Below are 24,609 nucleotides of genomic sequence, written 5' to 3'. Positions count from 1 at the left end.
CTAGGCCTCCGGCTGCCATGGCAACCGCTAGGCAACCTGCTATTTTGTTGAGGCATGGACTGATTGGGGGCAGATGTAGTCTCTGTCTGTCTAACCGTTCAGATGCCATGGTCACTAGTGACTGCGGCATCTGTAGGTTTAAACGGCCTGGTTCAAAGTTATCTCCAATCCCGGTGATTGTAGCTGGGTGTCAGCTGTATAAAACAGCCGCCACCCAACACGTATAGGTTAACTCCTGAGCCTGTGACATATGGTTATAACGTGATTAAGAGGCTATTTGACAATTTAATTAAATAAATATGGATCTTCATAGTCCAAGCCATTTTTTGTTTTTCCGTTTTTGTTTTTCACTCCCTGCATTCCAAAAGTCATAACTTTTTTATTTTTACGTCAATGGAGCAGGTTTATTTTTTGCGGGAGGAGTTGTAGTTTTTATTGGCACCATTTAAACTATCATACAATGTACTGGGAAACTGAATAAAAATTCTTTGTGGGGTGGAATTGGAAAAAAAGTGATTCCTCTGGGTTTTTTTGTTTTTACGGCTTTCACTGTGCAGTAAAAACGTCCACCTAACTTTATTCTGTGGGTCAATATGATTATGGCGATACCAAATTGATAACTTTTTTTTATCTTTTACTACTTTTACAAAGAAAAAACTATTTGTTAAAAAAAAATAGTTTTGTGTTCTGAAAGCCATAACTTTTTTATTTTTTCGTCGAGTGAGTGGTATGAGGTCTTATTTTTTGCGGGACGATCTGTAGTTTTTATTGGTACCATTTGCATCCTGAACACTTTTTATTAAATTTTTTTAGCATTAAGGTGGCCAAAAAAACAGCGATTCTGGTGTTTTTCATTTTTTTTACGCCGTTCACCATGCTGGTTAAATAATGTTATATTGTAATAGTTCAGACTTTTACGGACGCGATGATACCAACTTTGTTTATTTATTTTTCACATTACATTATATTTTTCAATGGCACCATTTTGGAGTACATATAATTTAGGCTTTGCTCACATCTGCGTCAGGACTCCGTTCATGGGTTCCGTTGAAGCTTTCCATCAGGGGAACCCATGAACAGAATCTAAAGTGAAACAAACGGAAACCATAGTGGTTTCCGTTCATCACCGTTGTGTAAGGGTTTCGTCGTTTTGACGGAATCAATACCATAGTCGACTGCGCTATTCATTCTGTCTAAACGACGGATAAACTATAATTCTGGCATGAATTATAGTGGAAATCTACGCCAGCTCCTGGCTGGCATAAATTTGATTCAGTCTCACATGAACAGCCGAACATGTGACAAATTTATTAAAAGAAGTGGGCCTCTTAGTGAATTTGTCTTGTTTTTTTATTAAGACTGTCGCAGTCTTAATACATCTCCCCCAAAGTGTCTACAGGTTTGTGATATGTAACCATATGGAGTCTGTACTCACAGCTCTGCCATGTGCATGAGGCCGTAATGATATAACTTTTATTTTTATTTAAACAATGCATAGTATTGGTAGTCAATCAGTGAGATAAAGATAATGTTCATTATTTCTAAAGAAATTGATTAAAAAAACACAAAGGGGCTTATTGATGGAATCTGGGTCAGGTAAAGCTATTATTTCTCATGGGTAGGTAAAAAATAAAAACAGTGTCCTAATTGGACACTATGAACAGAAACATCTATTATTATGCTGTACAAGATGATACAGGTTCTTACTGTATGTGTCTCTTTAGCTCTTGACCACTGCACCGGGACCAATGGTAACGATGGAATGCTGCCTGCACCAACGGCGCCATGACACTGCCCATGCTTGTTTCATCTCCACATCTGTTTCCTTGGCCATCGTGTTCCATTCCTAGTCTGAATTAATAAATACATGTGGTTATATCATATACAAATTACAGGTGGCAAAAGGAATGACACAAGAAAGTGATGAATACATGCCACCGATGCTCTATATCTTCTTGGATATCTTAAGGAAATGGGGGGAAAAAAAAAAAAAAGAGTACAAGCTGGCCGGCTGGATTTCATCTACGAAGATCTGACACAGAAAATCAATGTGCAAACTATGAACTATGCTCATGATGCTAAATTCAGTTTTATAATGATTTTGTGTATTGTATGTATATGATCAACATTCTTGTCAAATACCTTGAGCAAGGCTATCCGAAGTACAACATAAAGAATACAAAAGAAAAAAATAATAAAAATAGGAATTTAAATTGATTCTACGCTCAACATAAATTTACCTTCACTGCATCACTACCCATTACATTGTACGGTTTAACTTACACATGGCCAGTTTCATGGGCAACCACAAATGCTGATGAAAAGCCATCCTCATGGTTCAGTGTGCAGCTTCTTACAGGATGACACATCCCGGTCACCGGAGCATATCCTGTTATCCCAAACACATACAGTAGCAGTTATAGATTTATAAATTATAGTGATATCATAAACATAACAAACCAATGGAACAAATGATTAGTCTTTAAATATTAAAGTTAAAAAGCATGCATTTTATATTAAACCTGTGGTATAGTCTCAACATTTTTCTTTCTTGTAGCCCCTGTGAGAATAAACGCCTGTCTGGTGAACCCTGTGAATTCATTTTTTTATCCAAGCTAGGCTTGAATCCCCCCACTGTGACCGAAAACAGAAAAAAATGACCAGAGATGTTGGTGGTTCTTCTGTCCTGCTTTTTATACTGTACTTCTACATTTCCGCTGTTTGCATGGCTGCAGATAAAAGCTGAAAACACAGAAATCAGATGATCGCCAGGCTGACCTCAATTTAAAAAAGGCTCGTCTTCCTGAGATAACCCCTTTAACTATATTACTGCAGGGAATTATGGCAATAAACACTCAGGGTTATAAAGGATTTATTCTGGGTGGTTTGTAGTGGCAATTTTATTTAAACAGCAGCTTTGCTATATGCATATGTTTACCTTGCATTCCAGCTGGGCCAAAATCTTGTCTGGTCAAAAATATGGCATGATCATGGTGTTCAGAGTGGTTGGGATCAGATTTCTGTTGCTGGAATGCCCAGCGACACACATTGTCAAGGCTTCTTGATGGATTACCTCTTTCAATCAAACTGATGGACTGTGAGAAGAACATGAATAATTATTAGATTTTCTTAGATACGGTTCAATGTACCTCATTTTAAATCTGGCATAAATTACTTAATTAAAAGGGTATTCCCATAATCAACATTTGTCACCTATCCAGAGGACAGGTGATGAGTCCGCCGCTCCATTTAAAGATCTTCTCACTGCGGTTGTTCAGTGTGGAGGAACGGGGGGCAGCGGTGGGGCCCCCAGTGATCAAATACTAATCACCTATCATCAATTTAAAAAAAAAACTAAGAATAATTGCTGCCACTGTAATGTATGCCATTAAGAATTTGAGCCTTGGAACTGCTTGTTTTTCCACACATAGGATGCAGAGTGCTGGACTGCTAAACATAGTGGGGGAATTTACTCACTTCTCTACGCCAACTGGCGTAGAAAAGTCACAAAAGCATTAAAAGCCAATGCAAGTTGCAAAAAAATAATAATTTCAGCCTTGATTCTAAAAAGAGGGCTGACAAAGTGGTCGAGGGTGCGGCCAGGCACGACCCAACAAACTGACTATAATTTACACCAGAAACTGGTGAAAATTATAGCAAAAATCGATGTCAGCTTGTAGCTTGTGTAGAATTCCCCTTCAGGCGCACAGCCAGCCAGAGATGTCCCTCTTATTAAATTAGGTGAATCTCAGCTGTCTTTATATTAAGACTGGCATATGAAAGGCCAGTTTTAATAAATCTCCCCCGTTCATAGCAATACTTAAATTAACTTAAAGGATACTTTTGCTACCTATTTGTTCAATTTCTTCAATACATCTAAAATAAAAACATTGCAAATAGTCGTAATTGACAATCTCCTATCCTTTTGTGTTTCCAGTTCCTATGCATCTACTATGACCAATGTATCGCCACGGCTTCAGACTACAAACAGTGTAGTCTGATCCTGCAGCCATGTGTTACTTTGCTACGTCTCCTTGCTAATCTACCTAACATTAGGTCAGGAAGGTATTTTGCATTGTTCTTTTAATTTCCTTTCAATTAGACTTGAGTAAAACTAGCACAAATTATATTGATACAACCTGTGACTGGAGTTTTTTTTATATTCTACCACTAATACAAATGAGACCTAAAGGTACGTAAATTTGTGATATAGTTTTTTCAGCAGAAATCTTACCATATCCCAATTAAGAAATGTGCAAAAGAATATTAAAGGGGTATTCCCATCTTGTAAAGTGATGGCATATCCCTAGGATATGCTATAACTTTAGGATCAGTAAGCTCTGCAACCCCCAACGATTCCGAGAATGAAGAGGCCGCAGCATTGCTTTAACGCTGCAGCCCCTTCACTGTTTTTTCCTGCACAGTGGTGCTCCCTACCACCAGGCAGTGCAGAGAACTACAGTTCCCTGCACAGCTGGTAGCCAAGGCACCGCAGTGCAGGAAAAAACTGTGAAGGGCCTGCAGCGCTAAAGCAAGGCTGTGGCCTCTTCTTTCTCGGGGTCGGTGGGTATTCTGGCGGTCGGACACCCACTTATCATACAGTGATCACTTTAACATTAAAGTGGTATTCCCATCTTATAAACTTAAGTATTCCAGGCTTTTCAACGTTTATACACGTGCTAACTGCACAGGGCATCCGCAGTTAGAACGTATATAGCCGTATGGCAGTCGTGAAGGGGTTAAAGTCTAGGGGGGTTACACAAAAAAACTGAGAACTGATTGCCAGACAATGGAGGCGAGAGCCCTACCTATCAGGTATTGAGATTGGAACACCACTTTAATACAAAGAATAACCACAACACTAAGCACTTTCAGCACTGTCCAAAGATCTACAAGTAAGGTGAAAAATATAGTTTACAAAACACATTAAAAACAGCATAATTTTTTTTATAACAGTGTCAGCCTTTAAACCAATGGAATAATTTAATGGATAAGGAAATCTTACCTTGGCATAGCCCAACATTATCATGCGCACCAAAACGACATTTATGTGGGCACCTATCGAGTCATCGTGGTAAATTTCATTAACCTGCACAAGAAAAATTATTAGACCAAAAAGTAGCGAGGATCACACACCACAAAGTACACACTCAATATAATTTAATAATATACAATGTGTATGTCTATTTATTTATAACAAGACTTCTTTAAAATATATGAACACAACCTAAATTCAAAAAAATAAGTGCCAAAATCTCATCAATAAAAATGATATTTTATTAACGATAGCATGATAAATACAGTATATTTAGAAAGGATTGAGTCCCACAACAAAAAACAGGACGGCATTACCGTATCATTAAACACACAGTAACAAATTATTGCTGCCGTCACGGACCCAAAGTATATTTTACATCACAAATACCATAAATACAATTTTTATATATACAATAATGGAGTGAAAACCCGACATATCGGCAAATAAATATTTTAGTAACAGACCAAATATATAAAAGACCATGGTGTCCTTCCCGATTTGCGTTTCGGCTGGAAAGTCTTTGGCTGAGGGTGGCACATAGCTGTAACAACCAACCATTTAAACACCATTAGGCCTATTGGTGTTTGAATAGTTGTTTGTTACAACTATGCATGCCCATGTCAGCAGAAATAATTGGTTACTGTATGATTATTGGCCCGGTAATGCCATACTGTTTTTTTTGTTGTTTACTGTTTTTATTATAATATAAAAAATAAAGATATAATTTTGGCTCTTTAGCATTTATTATTTTGGATGTAGGATTTGTTCTGCACAAGAGAAAGTAATTTTAATGTCCATCATTGATGCAAAAATAAATATTACTCTTGATCTGTCTAAATAAGCTGAAATCTGGCATTTTTATATGTAAGGGCAGAATTGTGACAAGCATTCATTTTGATCATAAAAATAGGATACCCCTTCTGACAAGCTGCTATTTAAGTCCTTAAAATTCATCCAATTTTTATTTTCCATTCCAAATGCAAGGAAACAGTTTCAAACATCCTTTCTACACTCTCCGTTAATTCTTCTATAAGTCTGGATTCTTAGAAAATAAATCCAAGTTAAACATTTCCATTGGCATAAAGCAGGGCTGTCCTAAAAGGAAATGGATAATATGGAAGCCCTGCCTGGAACAGAAGAAAATAGTCCAATTTTTAACGTTGAGAAAATGAAACTATGAGTCTGTAGAAATAAAAAAAACACAACACAAGCACCATATAGAGAATATTTACTTATATTTACCACATAGGTGAATATCCTAAAAGTGAAGACACTATAAAAATGTTGTGTAATGGGCCACTTCATTGTTCGATGGGTAAATTTAGGTGAGGTGATGTAGGGGTTGTCTGCTGTGGCCAATCCCTTTTTATTAGAAGGGTTCCAGGAATATAAGATTGATCACAGGGTGTCCTGCTGCTGGGACGTGTAATCAGCTCTAATCTTGGGGTGGGGGCTCTGACAGCAAGTAAGTTTAATTCTCCTGTAGTGCCATCATAGGGATAATGAAGCATAATCCCCATTAAAAACCATGTACTGTCCATGTAATATAAAGAGGTGGCAGTTCCTCTGGGTAGAGAAGTTTGAAAATTGGTTTTCTAACCCAGACAACACCTTTAAGCAATGGAAAACAATACTTTGGAACGAATAATTGAACACTATCATATCTATAAGCTTTGGTTTTGTAAATACGCAATATTTATGACTATTATCAATCTTCTCAGCTGCATGTTTATTCACGTGGTACACAAGTGCACTAGATATATAGCTGGAATTGTTGCATGCCACTTTAAACGACTATTTCTTAGTTCCTTGTAACAATATTTATTTTATACACAGATAAATATTTGAGTAAATGACTTTTTATCATCTAAAAACAGTGAAGCGCAGGAAGAGCTGTGTACAAACACATCCAGATAAGGCACTGATCTTTTGTATGATGGAAATATAAATAGTTAGTCGGGCCTGCATGAAAGAAATTAGGAAAAATATACCAAAACTTATTTTGTGATACAATGAATTCTAGCATACAGTCAACCGAAAATATCAAGGAGGAAAATGTAGATATTATATTTTAATTGCAATGTCACCATCTAAAAGCTAAACTTCACTCAAGATTGAAGAAAACGGAGTTCAGTTGAATCTCAAGCCTGGTGAGAGGGGAATGGTGACTACCATGAGAATGGATCAAAAGAGAGGTGGACCATTTATGAGAAGAATGTGATACTCACAATGTTCATGAGTGTGAGGAGGTAGTTCTGAACATGTTCTTTACCGTGGAACCTGACTACAGAGTCATCCACACCAAGCAGCACTTCAATATTGTAGTCATTTTCTGTTGTGTGTCTGCGCCGTCGCAACGTCTCATTCACTTTTCTTTCAACACTGCTGTAGACGCTGTCCAAATCATCAAGGCCAGAAAAGTCTGTAACACATAAGTACTCAAGTTGAAATAAAGTCAGAAAAAACGACATCTTTAATTCACAGGTCTCTTATACACGTAATGTAATTTTTTTTTAGTCCTGTAAAAAATAAAAAAAAAGGAGAAAAATAAGTAAAATGATAAAATCGGACTGAACTGATACAATGTGATTCATTTTTGCATGGTCCTAGCCTGACTAGGTTAAAGTAACGTTTGCAGCATATCCTGGAATATCCTCATTGGTACGATTATTAACTCCCACCTACATCAAAAACCATGTTTAAATAATCTCTGTAGATGATGCGCCCTACATACCAGCTACAAATGTTTTCATATTGGCCCCATTCTCCTGTCATGGGCTCCCCATTCACCCAGACACTACAAAGTATGCAAACTATGGACGAAGAAGCCAGCATAAAAGTACTGCTTCTCTTCCCTGCTCAGGGGTGGGGGCATGAAACTGCATTATTATGGTCCTGTTTTTTATTTCTGCTATGGGGACATCTCTCCTCTCTGAATAATATTCGTAATCGTTGGTGAAATCTACTGAAATGTAAGAATTCATTTGAAAAAGCGCATAAAACAAAATGGAGATTTAAGAAAATATGAAATGTAGTTGAACATAGTGGCATTGTCTTTTTACATATAATCCTTTACATATTATAGATTCTGCATTTTTCAGTAAGATACAATGGTATGGTGGTCTGTGTGGTACCCAGGGGCATCATCTCCCAGGGGGCATTTATAGAAATTATAACATTTCCACAGCATTTTTATTGTTTTTGCCTATAAAAAAGTGCTGCAGGTGTCTTGCTGCCACTTCCCATCCCTCTACCATTGGAATTAATGGGAAAGTTTACGGTACGTATGGCCAACTGTACAATTGGAAAGGCATAGCCATGGCCAAATGGAAGATATTTTGGGACATATGTGTTAAAAAGCATTTGTGATATAATGTGGAATAATATATCGGAATCATACATGCATCATGTTTCAGTAACTTCACTTCTCTCATTGTTTATAGAGAACAGATACAAAGATGTGGAATATACTAACACAATGGACATTTCTAATAAAACGGTTCCCTTTGCTTAATCTTTTTGAAAATATGCGTACACTGAGTATAAGGCCTCATGCACACTTCCATCAAGGTTTTCATGGATCCGTGTGTCCGTTATTGCATCTGTGTGGTTTACGTGTATACTCTGTGTCGTTTCCGTTTCAAATGGACGTTGTGCTTCCCTTTAGCTCCATTAAAAAAACGGAAGGTATTGAACTTTATTTGAACTTGTCACATCTCCCAGTCTGTGAACTTTGGCACGCCCTGCCGTTGCTAGGGCAACGGATTCGTCAAAAACGGACGGCACACGAAAGCCTTCCGCTTTTTTCACGGACCCACTGACTTCTATGGGCCCCACGGTCACGGAATCACTGACAAAAGTAGGACATGCTCTACTTTTGATGGAACGGAACAACGGATCCGTGAAAATAACAGAAGTGTGCATAGGCCCATTGAAATGAATGAGTCAGGGTGCTATCAGTGACAAAAACGGATAGCACCCTGAAGCAAAAAACTGAAGTGGGCATGAGGCCTTAATACCACTGTCTGAGAGAGTCTTTACTTTGCGTTCAAAATAATAACATAGCAACTGTAACAAATGACAAGATGTAACCAAATATCACAGCTCAATCTCATGCTTTAGAAAAGCAGTACTATGGCACATAAGTGACAAATTCTCACACTGCCTCATGTTCTAAAAATTGTTTTACACTGGTTGAAGAAAGTGGTACGGCGGAGCATCTTATGGGAATAGACTATAAATAAGTGACACTCACATCTTTAAATAGAACACTCATTCTGCTGTTTGAGAGTCAAACTGATATGTTTGCCTTGGCTTCAAAATTTATAGAAATGGGGTGGATACATGTAGCCACAAAAATACAGACAGACTCCATGTTACAAGTAATACCATATGTTAATAAACACATATTGATCTTACACTAAAAGCTGATAGAAGTCCCTGGAATTAGGAACAAAAAAGAAAATGTAAGGTCAAAAAGAAGAAGCAGTACATAAGTCAATATATTTTCCACCAGGGGGCAGTATTATATATTTATATAACTCTTAGGAGTTTAGAATTGTACAAGCAAACGTAAATATAAAACTTGCCCTATATGGGTTCAAGGCCTATAAACACACTTCAAAGCAAGTACACACATCTATGTTAAATATATCGGTAATTTGCAGATTCTCCATACATACCTTTATTAGTAGTCATTCCTTAGGTGTTAAAGGTAAAATGTCCTACAGTTCCAGCAGGTTATTTTTACCACCTTTAAATAGTTACTTTATAAAACCACTTGCTAAACTGGCACTCTAGGGATACATCAGATACCTATTTATCTGACCCTTGACCTGAATCATGTACACGTTCTTGTACCATGCTGTTTTAGTACAAGTACCATGTGTGTTGTGTTATGTCAAAAATTCCCTGTTGTTTAATAGGTATCCAACTACCCTGTAAGCTAAACAAAACTTGCACTTTTTGATCATCTAATCAATCCGTTAAAAAGGTAGCAAACTATTGTACTTTACTACCTACATAGGAACTAAATGATAAATTTGTTTAACTAACAGTAATACATGAATGAAGTACAATAAAGTGGTTCTCCAATTTGGATAATTTCTACTTGTTAGAAGAGTCCCATGACAATAAACAGATCACAAAGTGTCCGCTACTCCACAACTGTCATAGTCTCCGCTCCACTACTGTCAAAGTCTCCGCTCCCCACCGCTGGCGTCCCATACTTACCTCCTCCCGGCGTTTTCTTCCTCACGGTCTGCACTGCTCTTCTGTTCGCTGTCTAACGGCGCCTACGCCTCCAACGCTCTAAACTGGGTCCTAGTGCTGACCCTTGCTTTCTTAAAGGGCCAGCATGTGCCAAATTTGAAATCTCAGCTGTCCCTGGTATAAAAGCCATTCACTCTCTGGACTGGTTCCCCAGTGTTCCTAGAGTATCTCTGTTGTCTTTTTTTGTTCCCGTGTATTTGCCTGTTCTTGACCATCCGTGCCTGCTGCCTGCCCTGTCCAATTGCTACGTTACATGTGACGAACTTCTAGCGCCTGCCCTGACTCTGCACCTGTTACATCAGCCATCACCAATGGAGACTACTCTGGGGATAGTGACCAGAAATTCCTGTGCAGTGAAGTCCACATCCCTGTACAGAGGTTAAAGGGTGAAGATCACGGGTTCCCTTAAACTCCGCTCCCTGGAGTAGCCACAAGTCAAATACCCTTGTGACATGATGGGTTCACACTACCTCCTGCTGGCCCAGTGACAGTTTATTCCACGGGCTCCGTGACACCAGCAATCAGCTGTAATCTGCGGGGAAATCTGGCACTATGTGTTCAATTTCCCTACAGTGCCACCACAGGGAAAATTTTAATCTATGCAGGACAAGACAGGCCCTCCAGAGTGAGAAACACTTTTTGTAACCGCTCAAAACGAGGATGAACTGGGGACCTCGTCTATTAACTCACGATTCCCTAATAGGGTATATGAAAATGGGTTTTCTAATACCTCCTTTAATAACTTACTTTATAGTCTTATTGCCAGTGGTGGATATTTATTAAAAGGGGTTTCTGCTGATTAAAGTTCTATTAGTTTGGGCTCAGAATTGCCAAATAACAAACTTTGCTATATGCTTACCTTGAAAATTCTGCTCTGGTCCCCTGCCATCAGTCTTGTATGCCCCCGCCACTTCTGTTGTTCCTCTCTGCACACTGACATGACATCAATGGTGACTGCAGCTAGCTGCAGCAATGATGTTCTGTCCTTATTGACAATACCAACGGTAGGAACACACAAGACCGGCAGTGAGGAACAGGAGCGAAATTGGTAAGTATATTGCAAATTATTTTATTATTTAAATTTGAGCCCGAATTACTGTAGATCTTTAAATCCCCAAAAATCACTTTAATGCAATTTACGCAAATTTTCTGGTGTGATTACAATAAAGAGAATAGTGTAACGCTAGGGACATTATTATTATTATTATTATTATTATTATTATTAACAATGCATTTATTAATTTTATTTAAAAAATAAATAATCAGTTTCACTTCTGCAGCATCTATGCATCTACATAAAAGCTGCAGAAAGCTGTTCTAAACCGAATCCGTTAGTGAGCTGCACTGACGGCACGGCTGACAGTGGCTCCCGTGTGCTCCTAAACCATTTTCTGAGCTCAGTCGTGATCAAGTCAAAGGTGTCCAAAGTCTTTAACGCTATATTTATTATTAAGGACCCAACACTTGGCTTTTATTGTAAAAGTTTTATAAAAGTTCTCTGTCCACTTTCAATGCCAGTCTTAAATGTGCCCAAATATGTTTAATACAATTAACAAATGTCTGAATGTATTTTCCTAATAGATCAAGAAGACAAAAGGGGATGAGGGGAAGTTCTGATACTAAAAATGTATTATGGATTTGACATTTATGCAATTCCCGAACATACTAATTTAGGTATACCAAATCTAAACCTAAACTTTAATTAATGAAGTACATAAGTTAGTCTTCAATGCTTGTTGTAATTACTAACACCCCCTAAATATTGCGGATGTCCATAATCACACACTTTACACTAATTCACAGGATGGGTAAACTAATGTAGATTTTAGGATCCAGTTTGTCTGTTTTTTTAGGCAATAAGGATCTCCAGAAATACTAGAAACTAAAAGCTAGGTGGCAGCAACAAATTGCCAGGCGCTTAGGCTACCTAGCTCCTGGGATTTGTCCAGAAATCATAAATGAATATTTGAACTTAAGATAAAAAAAATGTGTGGTATTAATATAGGTTTGTTAATCGTTCACAGATGATTCATCAAGCGCATTACCCAGATGTTATGTTTATGGAAATTTTGCTAATTACCAAAATGGGTCCAAAACTCTAGGAAACCATTGTTTATTTTGTCTAGATTGCTCACCTGGCATTTACAAGGCTTGGTCTGTGTGGAAATATAAATAGGTACTTCCAAAACGTATTATTTGTCCTTTTCTTTTACATTATGTTACATTTTATACTGGGTATAAATTGCAAAAAGATGCTTCCCAAAGAGACTGATCTATCCCACTTTATTTATACGAACAGGATAAGCTTACTAAACATGCTGTAGAGATGCATCGAAAAGGTAAAGTACCTTTTCCATAGCAGGCAGGAGAAGACTGATGGTCAGGACTACAGAAGTCCCCACCAACAAGCATCAGTTAATGTGACAATCAGTGGACCCTTGGCAGAGGAGTTGGTTGCATGGATCTAAAGCGGTGCCCGTGAGCTTCCCTCAGCTGCTGAGTCCTTGGACCCGGATTATAATGAGAATGGGACTTTCAGCTTTGGATTTTTGATTCCTTTGCTAAATCGTGGGTAATTCTACTAATCAATGCATCTTCTAAAACAAGCCTACCAAGATGGTATGGTGTCCATAAACATTAAACAAAAGTTGGTTTAGACGATATCGCCAACGGTCTAATGTGACGGAAGATGTTGGGGAAAAGGAGGATCAGCATGTTGTTCCAACATGTTTGTCAAACCAACCTGATTTGTTTTTATGAAGAGGTGAGCAGAAGCCTAGACAGAGGGGCTGTTATAGTATTTTTGGACTTTGCAAACACGTTTGACACTGTCCCTAAAAGACGTCTAATGGGTAAATTAAGGACTATCGTTTTAGAAAGTATAGTTCGTAATTGGCTTGAAAATTGGCTCAAGGATCGTATTGAGAGTTGTGGTCAATGATTCCTACTCTAAGGCCTCATGCACACTTCCATCACCGTTTTAGCGGCCGTTTTTGATGGATCCGTGTGTCCGTTTTTGTTTCCGTGTGCACTCCGTTTCCGTTCCGTGTTTCCGTTTAAAAAACGGATGTGAACTTCACTTGAACCTGTCACATGGAAACACCCATAGAAAGGTTACAAGAAGTTTTTGGTGCTGTTTTCTTAGCTTTCAGAGCATAGATAACAGTTTGAGATTACTCTGCTTGGCTTACTTTGGATTTATGGGTCGTAATTACGACCCGAAATAGCGGGCCCATAGACTTCTGTTAGCCACGGGTACCTTACCGTTTTCTCACGGGAAGGTGCCCGAGCCGTTAAAAAGCAAGAACATGTTCTATTTTTTTTATTTTACGGGCCGTGCTCCTATACTTTATAATGGGAGCACGGCTCGGAAAAACGACCGGCTGCCCGTGGCCGGCCGTGCTCATCTCCTGAAATACTCTGTGCTGCCTTAAACTCTGTGGACAGGTCAGGATCCTGTTTCTTTTAAATGCTGCTGGGGAACCCGCTCGATCCACGATATAAGGCTGCGCTACAGTGCAGCATTTAAAAGAAACAGGATCCTGACCTGTCCACAGAGTTTAAGGCAGCACAGAGTATTTCAGGAGAGTAGCGTGTGATTGGCTGCAGAGGCCGCGGCAGCCTGTGATTGGCTGCAGAGGCGGTCACGTGACGAGCGTGACCGCCACTACAGCCTGTGATTGGCTGCAGCGGCGACATGGATGAAACGTCATCGCTGGAGGCCGGACAGGAGGAATGTAAGTATGAACGTATTTATATATTTTTTTTATTACATTAAAATTTTATTTTCCGCGCGCCGAGCATGGTACTGTCAAGGTTGCTGAAAGAGTTAGTGCAGCCCATTAACTCTATCAGCACCCTGGACAGTACCATGCTCGGCGCACGGAAATTACAGGTTCGGTCAGAACTAGTTCGGTCCGAATCAAACTTTTTCGTGAAATTCGGCGAACTAGCCGAACCGAACTTTTCATAAGTTCGCTCATCTCTACTAGAAATAATACAGAATACAACTGTGCAAGGTCTACGCTACCCTCTGACACACTTGAAACTGCGCAAACCGGTCAGAATTTTGGGATTGCAAAGCACATGTTATAAGACAGCAGGTCAATGCGAAAATAACATTACTGTGGGTGTGTAAAGTTTACCTACTGAGAATTACATACAATGGAACAAAAGAAAAGCATGCTCAGAAAACAAGCAGTGCAATGTGGGCATTTACTTACTTATTTTGTGACGCTGGGCACTAGTTCCCTTCTGGCATCTGCGTGTCAAAAGCTCCTTGGCAAGCTCCTCCCACGCGGCGTCCTTTTTATAATGGTCATGGTAGCATTCTGTGCGCGTATCCCACAGTTCTGGGTGATCCTGCACCAATGCTATCATTCTTTCCACATCCATCTTCAGAACTGACTGGCTACTGTAGACTGTGAGTCTGTGAACTTTGTCCCACCCAGCCGTTGCTATGGCAACGGATCAGTCAAAAACGGACAGCACACGGAAGCCTTCAGTGTGCCATCCGTTTTTTTCACTGACCCATTGACTTCTATGGGCCACACGGTCACTGAATCACTGAGCAAAGTAGGACATGCTCTACTTTGCAGCCAATCACACGCTCCTCTCCTGAAATACTCTGTGCTGCCTTAAAGGGAATGTGTTGCCAGAAAAACATGTTTTTTTTAAAAAAATTAAACATTTAGTGTGTGGGTGATTAAACATTGTTCAAATTTTTTTTATTTTTTTGCACGAGTCCAGGAAATATTATAAATTATTTCTAATTTATAATACTACCCATTTTTGGTCACTAGATGGAGCTGTTCCCAAAATTGCAGCATTGCAACGTTGGGTTAAAAGCCCTCGCTCTAGTGAGCTCTCAGCATTCCCCCCTCCTTTATCCTGGCTAGTGCCGGGATAAACGAGGGGTTTGAACGATGTAACCTCCTACACTGTGTGTCGCCATTTTTTGAGCTAACCCACAGTGTAGTAGGTTTACATACAGTAGTAAACACACACAAACACGAACATACATTGAAATCTCTTACCTGCTCCTGCCGCCGCGGCTCCCTCCGGCCCGTCCGCTCCGTTTGCTGCCGCTGGTGCAAGTGCACAAATCCGGAAGCCGCGACCGGAAGTAGTAATATTACTGTCCGGCCGCGACTTCCGGTCCACAGGAAAATGGCGCCGGACGGCGCCAATTTCGAATAGGACTGTGTGGGAGCGGCGCATGCGCAGTTCCCACACAGACGCCGTACACTGCAGTCAATGGGACGGGAGCCGTTCGCAGTCCCTATGGGACTGTGGCTGCCGTATTCCATGTCTGTATGTGTCGTTAATCGACACACACAGAAATGGAACAAAAAATGGCAGCCCCCATAGGGAAGAAAAAGTGTAAAAATAAGAAAAAGTAAAACACAAACACACAAATAAATATAAACGTTTTTAATAAAGCACTAACATCTTGAACATATGAAAATTTTTTTGGGTGATGACACTGTTCCTTTAAACTCTGTGGACAGGTCAGGATCCTGTTTCTTTTAAATGCTGCACTGTAGCGCAGCCTTATATCGTGGATCGAGCGGGTTCCCCAGCAGCATTTAAAAGAAACAGGATCCTGACCTGTCCACAGAGTTTAAGGCAGCACAGAGTATTTCAGGAGATGAGCACGGCCGGGCACGGCCGGCCACGGGCAGCCGGTCGTTTTTCCGAGCCGTGCTCCCATTATAAAGTATAGGAGCACGGCCCGTAAAATAAAAAAAATAGAACATGTTCTTGCTTTTTAACGGCTCGGGCACCTTACCGTGAGAAAACGGTTAGGTACCCGTGGCTAACAGAAGTCTATGGGCCTGCTATTTCGGGTCGTAATTACGACCCATAAATCCAAAGTAAGCCAAGCAGAGTAATCTCAAACTGTTATCTATGCTCTGAAAGCTAAGAAAACAGCACCAAAAACTTCTTGTAACCTTTCTATGGGTGTTTCCATATGACAGGTTCAAGTGAAGTTCACATCCGTTTTTTAAACGGAAACACGGAACGGAAACGGAGTGCACATGGAAACAAAAACGGACACACGGATCCATCAAAAACGGCCGCTAAAACGGTGATGGAAGTGTGCATGAGGCCTAAGTGGTCACCGGTTATCAGTCGTGTACCCCAGGGATCAGTGCTGGGACCACTATTATTCAACTTATTTATAAATAATATAAAGGATGGGATTAAGAGTACTGTTTCTATTTTGGCAGATGACACCAAGCAAGCTATGTAGTGTTTTGGCATCCACTTGGCACATGAGGTTTAATATGAATAAATGTAAAGTTATGCATCTGGATACTAATAATCTGCATGCATCATATGTCCTAGGGGGAGCTACACTGGGGGAGTCATGATTAAATTGTATAAATATATGAATGGTCCATACAAGAAACATATTGAAAACCTGTCCCATGAAAAATCCCCTCAAAAGACAAGTGGGAACTCCCTCTGTCTGGAGAAAAAAAGGTTCAACCTGCAGAGGCGACAAGCCTTCTTTACTGTAAGAACTGTGAATCTATGGAATAGCCTACCACAGGAGCTGGTCACAGCAGGGACAGTAGATGGCTTTAAAAAAGGCTTAGATCATTTCCTAGAACAAAAAAATATCAACTCCTATGTCAATGTGTAGAATTCTTGTTTGAATGTTGATCCAGTCAGATTGCCACTTGGGATCAGGAGGGAATATTTCCTTTTTATGGAAGACTGTTTATTGCCTGATGGGTAATTTATATATTTGTTTAGTTATTTATTTATTAGTGTTTTTTGTTTTGTTTTTTAAAGAGGCTCTGTCACAAGTTTATTAATTCTCTATCTCCTAACTAATCTAATAGGCGCTATGATGCTGATAACCACAGTGTGATTTGTTTAAAAAAAATGTTTGTTATTTCCAAAGTTATGAGCATTTTTCAAAATATGTTAATGTGGCTCTAATAGCCAAATAAAAGGTGACGCTTTCTTTTCACTCTTTCAGAGACTATTTAAAGTGATCCCCCTTCCCTTCAGCCTCAGTCTCTCATACTGTGTGAAGCAGCTTCATGCTGATAGGACAGTGTTAGAGGCTGTGAGGTAGCTCCACCTCAGGACAATCGCTGGTGTTGAAACCCACTTGTCTAGTGCAGCCTCAGTCTCTCACACTGTGTGAAGCAGCTTCATGCTGATAGGACAGAGGCTGTGATGTAGCTCCACCTCAGGAGAATCACTGCTGTTGACACCCACTTGTCTAGTGTAGCCTCAGCCTCTCACACTGTGTGAAGCAGCTTCATGCTGATTGGACAGTATCAGAGGCTGTGAGGTAGCTCCACCTCAGGAGAATCGCTGCTGTTGACACCCACTTGTCTAGTGTAGCCTCAGCCTCTCACACTGTGTGAAGCAGCTTCATGCTGATTGGACAGTGTCAGAGGATGTGAGGTAGCTCCACCTCAGGAGAATCGCTGGTGTTGACACCCACTTGTCTAGTGTAGCCTCAGTCTCTCACACTGTGTGAAGCAGCTTCATGCTGATAGGACAGAGGCTGTGAGGTAGCTCCACCTCAGGAGAATCGCTGGTGTTGACACCTAGTTGTCTAATAAAGCCTCATTTACATATTTAGAAAAAACCTCATAACTTTTAAAATAATAAACATAGCATTATCAGTGTGACAGCGATTGTTAGATTAGCTAGGAGATAGGGCATTACTAAACTAGTGACAGAGCCTCTTTAACCCCTTAATGACCGGGCCTGAAAAGGTCTTAATGACCAGCTATATTTTTCAGTTTTTGCCTTATTTTGCCTTCTTTTATGTGGGAGAAATTGTATTTTGTTTTTGCGCAGTTTGGGAGTAGAATAAATTCACTGTGTAAGTTATAGAATTTTATTTTACGGTGTGAATATAGAAAAAAGCGATTCTAGGCATTGTTTTGCTTTCTTGTTTTATTTTTATGCTATTCACATTTCACGCTAAATAACCTGTTAAATTAAATATTCAGGTTATTAGAGTCGTGTACCTTATATGTGTAGGTTTTTTGTCTTTATGTAATGTATGGGCAATAAAATATATATTTTTGGGGACATTTATTTATTTATTTTTTAATCCCATCAAGGGATAACTTTATTTTCAACTTTATTTTTTGCATATTTTTATATATACTCCTGTGTGCTAATACATTATACTGTCACTATGGAAAAGGCTTCTGTTTGGGCAGCACATAGTGTGCCCTAACAGCAGGCAAACTGAACAGACAGTTCGGGGGCCTTTCTAGGTCCCCAGGACTGACTGCAGAGGTATTCCCGTGTCTTCTATTGCATCACCGGGCTTCCAGTGACACGATCAAAGAGGGAAGTTCCCTTTGATCATATCGAGGTCACAGACTGCGACGATCAAAGGGTTAAACAGCTGGGGTCGGACAAAAGACGTCGCTGTAGACGAAGCACCTGCACCGCCTGCAATCAAAAGACGGTGGGCGGTCGTTAAGGAGTTAAACCTTCCTCTAGCTCAGGGGTGTCAGGGGCTTCCCCAGAGCAGGAGTCCCAGTGATGTCAGGAGCACAGCTGGAGTCCTAGGAAGAGCCTACTAGCGCTCTGCCCGGAACTACAGCTCTGGGGTTGCCCCTGACATCTCTGTCCATATATGGACAGTGATGTCAGGAGCAGAGCTTGAATCCCAGGCAGAGTGCTAGAAGCGGCTCTGCTCCGGGACTCCAGCTCTGGGCAAGCCCATGACATCAATGTGGCAGCATCTGCGGAGGGCACTGTGGCAGCATCTGCGGAGGGCACTGTGGCAGCATCTATGGAGGGCACTGTGGCAGCATCTGCGGAGGGCACTGTGGCAGCATCTACGGAGGGCACTGTGGCAGCATCTACAGAGGACACTGTGGCAGCATCTACAGAGGGCACTGAGGCAGCATCTACAGAGGACACTGTGGCAGCATCTACAGAGGACACTGTGGCAGCATCTACAGAGGGCACTGTGGCAGCATCTACACAGGGCACTGTGGCAGCATCTACAGAGGGCACTGTGGCAGCATCTACAGAGGGCACTGTGGCAGCATCTACAGGGGACACTGTGGCAGCATCTAGAGGGCACTGTGGCAGCATCTACTGAGGGCACTGTGGCAGTATGTACAGAGGACACTGTGGCATTATCTAGGGGTGTGGTGCATTATCTACAGAGGGCACTGTGGCATTATCTAGGAGTGTGTTGCATTATCTACAGAGGGCACTGTGGCAGCATCTACAGAGGACTCTGTGGCAGCATCTACAGAGGGCACTGCGGCAGCATCTACAGAGGGCACTGCAGCAGCATCCACAGAGGGCACTGCGGCAGCATCCACAGAGGGCACTGCGACAGCATCCACAGAGGGCACAGAGACAGCATCCACAGAGGGCACTGCGGCTGCATACACAGAGGGCACTGCGGCAGCATCCACCGAGGGCACTGTGGCAGCAACCACCGAGGGCACTGTGGCACTATCTAAAAAGGGGCTGCTCAATCTTGACATGTGTGTCTGCCAAACGCTGCTAACTGAGCCGCCGGACTGCATTTAGCGACACTTAAACCGGAAAACTGGATTGTTGAAATACGCATGTGGAGAAATATTCAACTTTTAAACCTTGCAGTATTATTATAGTAATGTAGTATTATTATAGTAATATAGTGTTATAGTAGTTCAAATAACTAATTGATTAACAATAATTTTGTATTGTATCAAATTTGAAAGTAATGCGGCCCGTCAACTTTCCATTTTTTCTATATGTGGCCCACTTACCCGGCCAAGTTTGAGACCCCTGCTCTAGATCAATAGGGGTAAAACAAAGTTCTATAATTTCTCCCTTCCCTTTCTCCCGTCCCTTGGTTAAACTTGATGGGCATATGTCTTTTCTCAACCGTACTAACTATGTAACTATGAGATGAGCCACGAGAGATAAGCTAGATAAGCCAGGCAGCGGCTTATTCCCATCTCCACATAGAAATAAGCATACACGTCCGGCTGAGCTAAACATGCATGTATTTGGGGGAGTCAGGAGAAATAGCTGTCGGCTAAACAAGCAGACAGTAATTTCATGTGTATGGCCAGCTAAAGTTGGAGGTAATTAGGGTAACGGTTCTCTCTTAGGGAAGTAGTGTTTCATTTGCTCTAAATATTATAGCAAAAAAAATACTTTATAAAATCTAAGACATAAATAAACAGTAGGTCCTCAATTTGTTTTCCTTTTTTTTTTGTAATGTTTAGATCCACATGGAAGTACATAGTTCCCCTCCATACAGTACATAAAATGTTTGTCACGTCTCATGCAGTAAAGAGAAGACATAGTTGTTATTTTTGGGAAATAATGCAGAGATCTTCCGTTATCTCCAATTGAAGCACTGGGCCTCCACCTTTGTTCAATGCGCAGGGAATTTCCAAAAATTGACTTCCTTTAAACATATTTGTGTCACGATCCCTCACAGCTCTGGCCTCATCTCCCTCATATTATTTCCTTAATAAATCTCACTCTGACATACAACATCCAAACATTCTTACATGAGAGATGCACTTAAGCAGGGAAGCATCTTACTGGGACGACACGTGGCAGACTGTATCAAAATGTTCGATAAATATTTTATCCCTGGAATTTACCTACAAAGTCTTTATGTGATGGTACCTTGTACCTGCATACATAGCGCATTATGTCTCTGGTTACCCTTCCTCCTGTTTTAGGGACTGCAATGCTCCTAGGTATATGGTCAACATTTGGTGGACATTCCCCAGGGTACTCCGATTTTGTTCATAGATATAGGTTTCATAAATAACCTATTTCATGTTATTTTCGGCAGGGACCCCTGGGTAGTCCTTTTTCAATATGAGGTGCCTGACCACACAAGTGCCCAGTTCTGTCTTTTCACATTCCTGATTCTAGCTTCAAAAGAGACCATTGCTCACTCACGGAAGTAGAGAGGCATTCCACTTCAGGAAGAAAGAGCCCAGATGGACAGGTTTCTTGTGAGTGAGAATCCTTCTAGCTTTCTGTTAGACAAGCAAGACAACTTCTTAAAAGTCTGGCAACCATGGATAGCATATGCCCAACCCGATTCGCCAGCCTCCTACTTTACCTTGATTTGATATGCCTCTCATTATCTCCTTCCCTCCCAATTGATGTCTAATGCCTGTCAGGGTAAACTCCCCCCCCCCTTTTTGTCCCGTCCTTGTCTTCCCATATTCATGTTTGGATTGTTCCCTGTTTTCGTTACCGGCTGGCTATTTAGGTCCACACTGCTGGACTGCAGTTTCGCCGGACTTCATGATGCTTGATCATTATTCTGGACATCATGCTGACCCACTGGTCCTTGAACTATATGGCGAGCGGATAGGCTACCGTTTCTTTATTGCTAACTGTTGACCTCATTGTGGTGTTATTGCTTTACTTTGTTCAGGTTTTTTTTTTTTTGTGAAGCTGTTGTGCTACTGTTTATTTCTGCATGAAAACAAATAAAACCTTATTTTATATGTAGTTTTAAAAGTAACACAGTCCCTGCCATGATAGCTTTCAGATAAAATATAAAAGGTTCTGGGAGAAGATTTTCAAGCAGTGGCCCCTGTGTAGAAACACATACACTGCTATGGAACTAGTACAAGAAATGCGATTCAAAGGAAAAACTTCAAGTAGAATGATATGTATTTGATGCAATTCTTGGCTGATTACTTAATATGTACTAATATTCTAGTCCATACAACATAATGAGAGTGATTCTGCCAACTGTATCCTAAATGCGGCCAGAAGACACATTTTTTGTAAATCGTGATAGTCAAATTGTTCGATCAAATTTGCTAATTTTTTGCCAGTTAACACCTAGAGAAAAATTAGGAAAGGCTTGCAAGATGTCATTTTTACAGGTTTATTTTTATGTTACATACTGTAATAAATAATTATTGTCTTCTCAGTTAATCTTTTGGGAAGATCTTATTGATCTGTTGTATTTCACCGTGTTAATTCCTGACCAGAAGCGGCTTTGCATCCAGTCATGTAGACAATGATCAATACTATGATCAATGTCATTAGCTGAAGGTTAAACTAACATAAAGGTCGTAGTCTCTCTTTTTAAATTATAATAAAAAGAGTTACAGAATACTTCTGCCACATGTTTTTTTTAAACTAAAAATAGATATATTCATATATGTATTCATGGTAAATTTCAGTAGTTATTGCTTAACAATCTAAAAGGATTTATCCCACAACAACCCTTTCTTAAATTTAAAACCTTTATTTATAATTAGACAGGTTACAAAAGTTAGGTGGAATCTGACCTTTGGGATCTTTGCCAAGAAACAGAGGGGTCACAAACCTCTGTCCACGGCCAGAGAGGAGAACGAGAATGTTAAGACCCTGAACATAGAGATAAATGGGACTGTCAAAAACAGCCGAATGATTGTGTTTGGCTGTTTGCAACAATCCCATTCTGACCTGGCACCATGTTTTGTTGATGTTTAGCCCATCAATGCTGCAGAACGGTATTAAACTATGAGCTATACCATTATGCACTTCCGAGATGGAGGTGTGTAAACCTTGACTTTTTTTTTTCTTTCTTATAAAATGGTATTGTGATCTGTTTGGGCATGTTCAGACATGGCAGAATTCTGCAGACACTGTCCGCATCAATGCCGCACATAATCCGCGTTGCAGATTCCGTTGCGCCTTTGCCTAAAATCTGAAGTAAAATGCTGTGGATTAGTCGTTGCGGATTCAGGTGAAGAGTATATCCTGCTCTCTTTTAAAACATTCCATCCCAGTCTGGCTATAGACCTCGAAACACATAGGTCCAGTCAGAATGATGAAATATCCTGTTCGTGAAAGCAATCCGCAACGCAACACACATAACATCTGCGGATTTCATTGCGTAATTTTACAACTCCATTGAAGTCAATGGAGAAATTCCGCCACAAGTACGCATGAAGTCTGCAACAGCCAGTGCATGCTGCGGACACCAAATTCCGCACAGCAGCCTATGGTCCGCAGCAGAGTTGTCCGCAACGTCTGCACGAATATAACTAAAAAGGTGTGGAAACCAATGGACAGACTGTCTGCTGCGGAATTCCAGTGCGGACTGTCCACAGTGGAATTCCACAGCAATTCCGCCACGTCTGAACATGCCCTTATACTGCATATTTTAATTTTATAACTAACACGATCACCTTGGCTAATACAATAAGCTGCATTACAATTTTCCTGATTCTATAAACGCCGCTCATTGAGCATTGTGTACTGGCATCTAATGCCCGTAGACCATGCCAATTGGTCTCCACAGCATTCCATGTGATTACAGCATTCTAGTGTCAGTATGATCACAGGGCTCGTGAGATCACTCAGGAGCACACAGAACTATAACTCAAAATTTGTATATACTGTATGTTAAGAGTAATAAATACGGATCATTCAAGTGGTTAGGGAACTCAAACAATATGTAGAATAACTTGTTCCCAGTGCTGTCAAGGTCAATGAAGCCAAAACAGATCTGTTTACTGATGGCTGTCTCTGGGTTGCATTCTAGCACCCCCTCTGGAGTGAGATATTGACAGGATAGCTTTCTAAGTCACACTAAAAAGAGTTTTGTTTTTTTAATACAAAATGTTATCCTAATATTCTCAGAAGAGCTATTTCCATAATATTAGTAATTCAGGTTGTATTTAAGTGGCTTCCAAGATGGTGTAGGGATGCTAAAGGTACACCTACTGGTCACACGTATAATGGTAATAATGGGATTAACCTAGCAATGAGTGCCTGACAGACTTTTGGTTAGCTCCTGACTTTTGATTTATAAGAATCGATTGACCTTATTTTATCACGTTAAAAGCTTCTGGCCGAAATTAGTCCAGCCAGCAGAGCTGCCCTGAAAGTACAGTATGTGAAACATCCACCATAATCCTGAAAAGCTTACTGAGATAAATTGAATGCCACTATATTATGGCAATGTCAGTAAGAGGTTGTTTTTAGAAATAATTTAAGTGACTGATGCATGTGCCAGGCTTACTAAAAAAATAATTCATGAGGTCATTACTCAAAAATACCCAAAACACTCTAAAACCTGAAGGCATGACATAACCTCATTCTCTAAAAATATTAAACAACCCAAACACTGTAAGGGTATGTGCACACGGTAGCAGGCTTTTACATCTAAAAAGACAGACTGTTTTCAGGAGAAAACAGCTGCCTCGTTTCAGACGTAAATGCTCCTCCTCGCATTTTGCGAGGCTTCTCTGACAGCCGTAAATTTTGAGCTGTGCTTCATTGAGTTCAATGAAGAACGGCTCAAATTACGTCTGAAA

At 40.4% G+C, this 24,609-nt stretch overlaps 1 protein-coding gene across 1 annotated transcript in view; it reads right to left on the bottom strand.

The window, feature by feature from the left end:
* ADAMTS3 (ADAM metallopeptidase with thrombospondin type 1 motif 3) overlaps positions 1 to 24,609 on the bottom strand; it is a 228,624-nt gene that overhangs the window by 62,096 nt on the left and 141,919 nt on the right. Inside the window, exons 5-9 of the mRNA XM_075860687.1 lie at positions 7,267 to 7,460; positions 5,006 to 5,089; positions 2,939 to 3,095; positions 2,284 to 2,389; positions 1,708 to 1,851 (exon numbers count right to left, since the gene is read on the bottom strand). Coding sequence (XP_075716802.1) covers positions 1,708 to 1,851; positions 2,284 to 2,389; positions 2,939 to 3,095; positions 5,006 to 5,089; positions 7,267 to 7,460 — 685 coding nt within the window. The remainder of the gene's footprint in view (positions 1 to 1,707; positions 1,852 to 2,283; positions 2,390 to 2,938; positions 3,096 to 5,005; positions 5,090 to 7,266; positions 7,461 to 24,609) is intronic.

The sequence above is a fragment of the Rhinoderma darwinii genome, chromosome 1, assembly GCF_050947455.1.
Source record: "Rhinoderma darwinii isolate aRhiDar2 chromosome 1, aRhiDar2.hap1, whole genome shotgun sequence".
In the NCBI taxonomy this organism is placed as follows: domain Eukaryota; kingdom Metazoa; phylum Chordata; class Amphibia; order Anura; family Rhinodermatidae; genus Rhinoderma; species Rhinoderma darwinii.
Note: the sequence above shows the minus strand (reverse complement) of the source record. Positions and strands in the feature narration are given on the sequence as shown.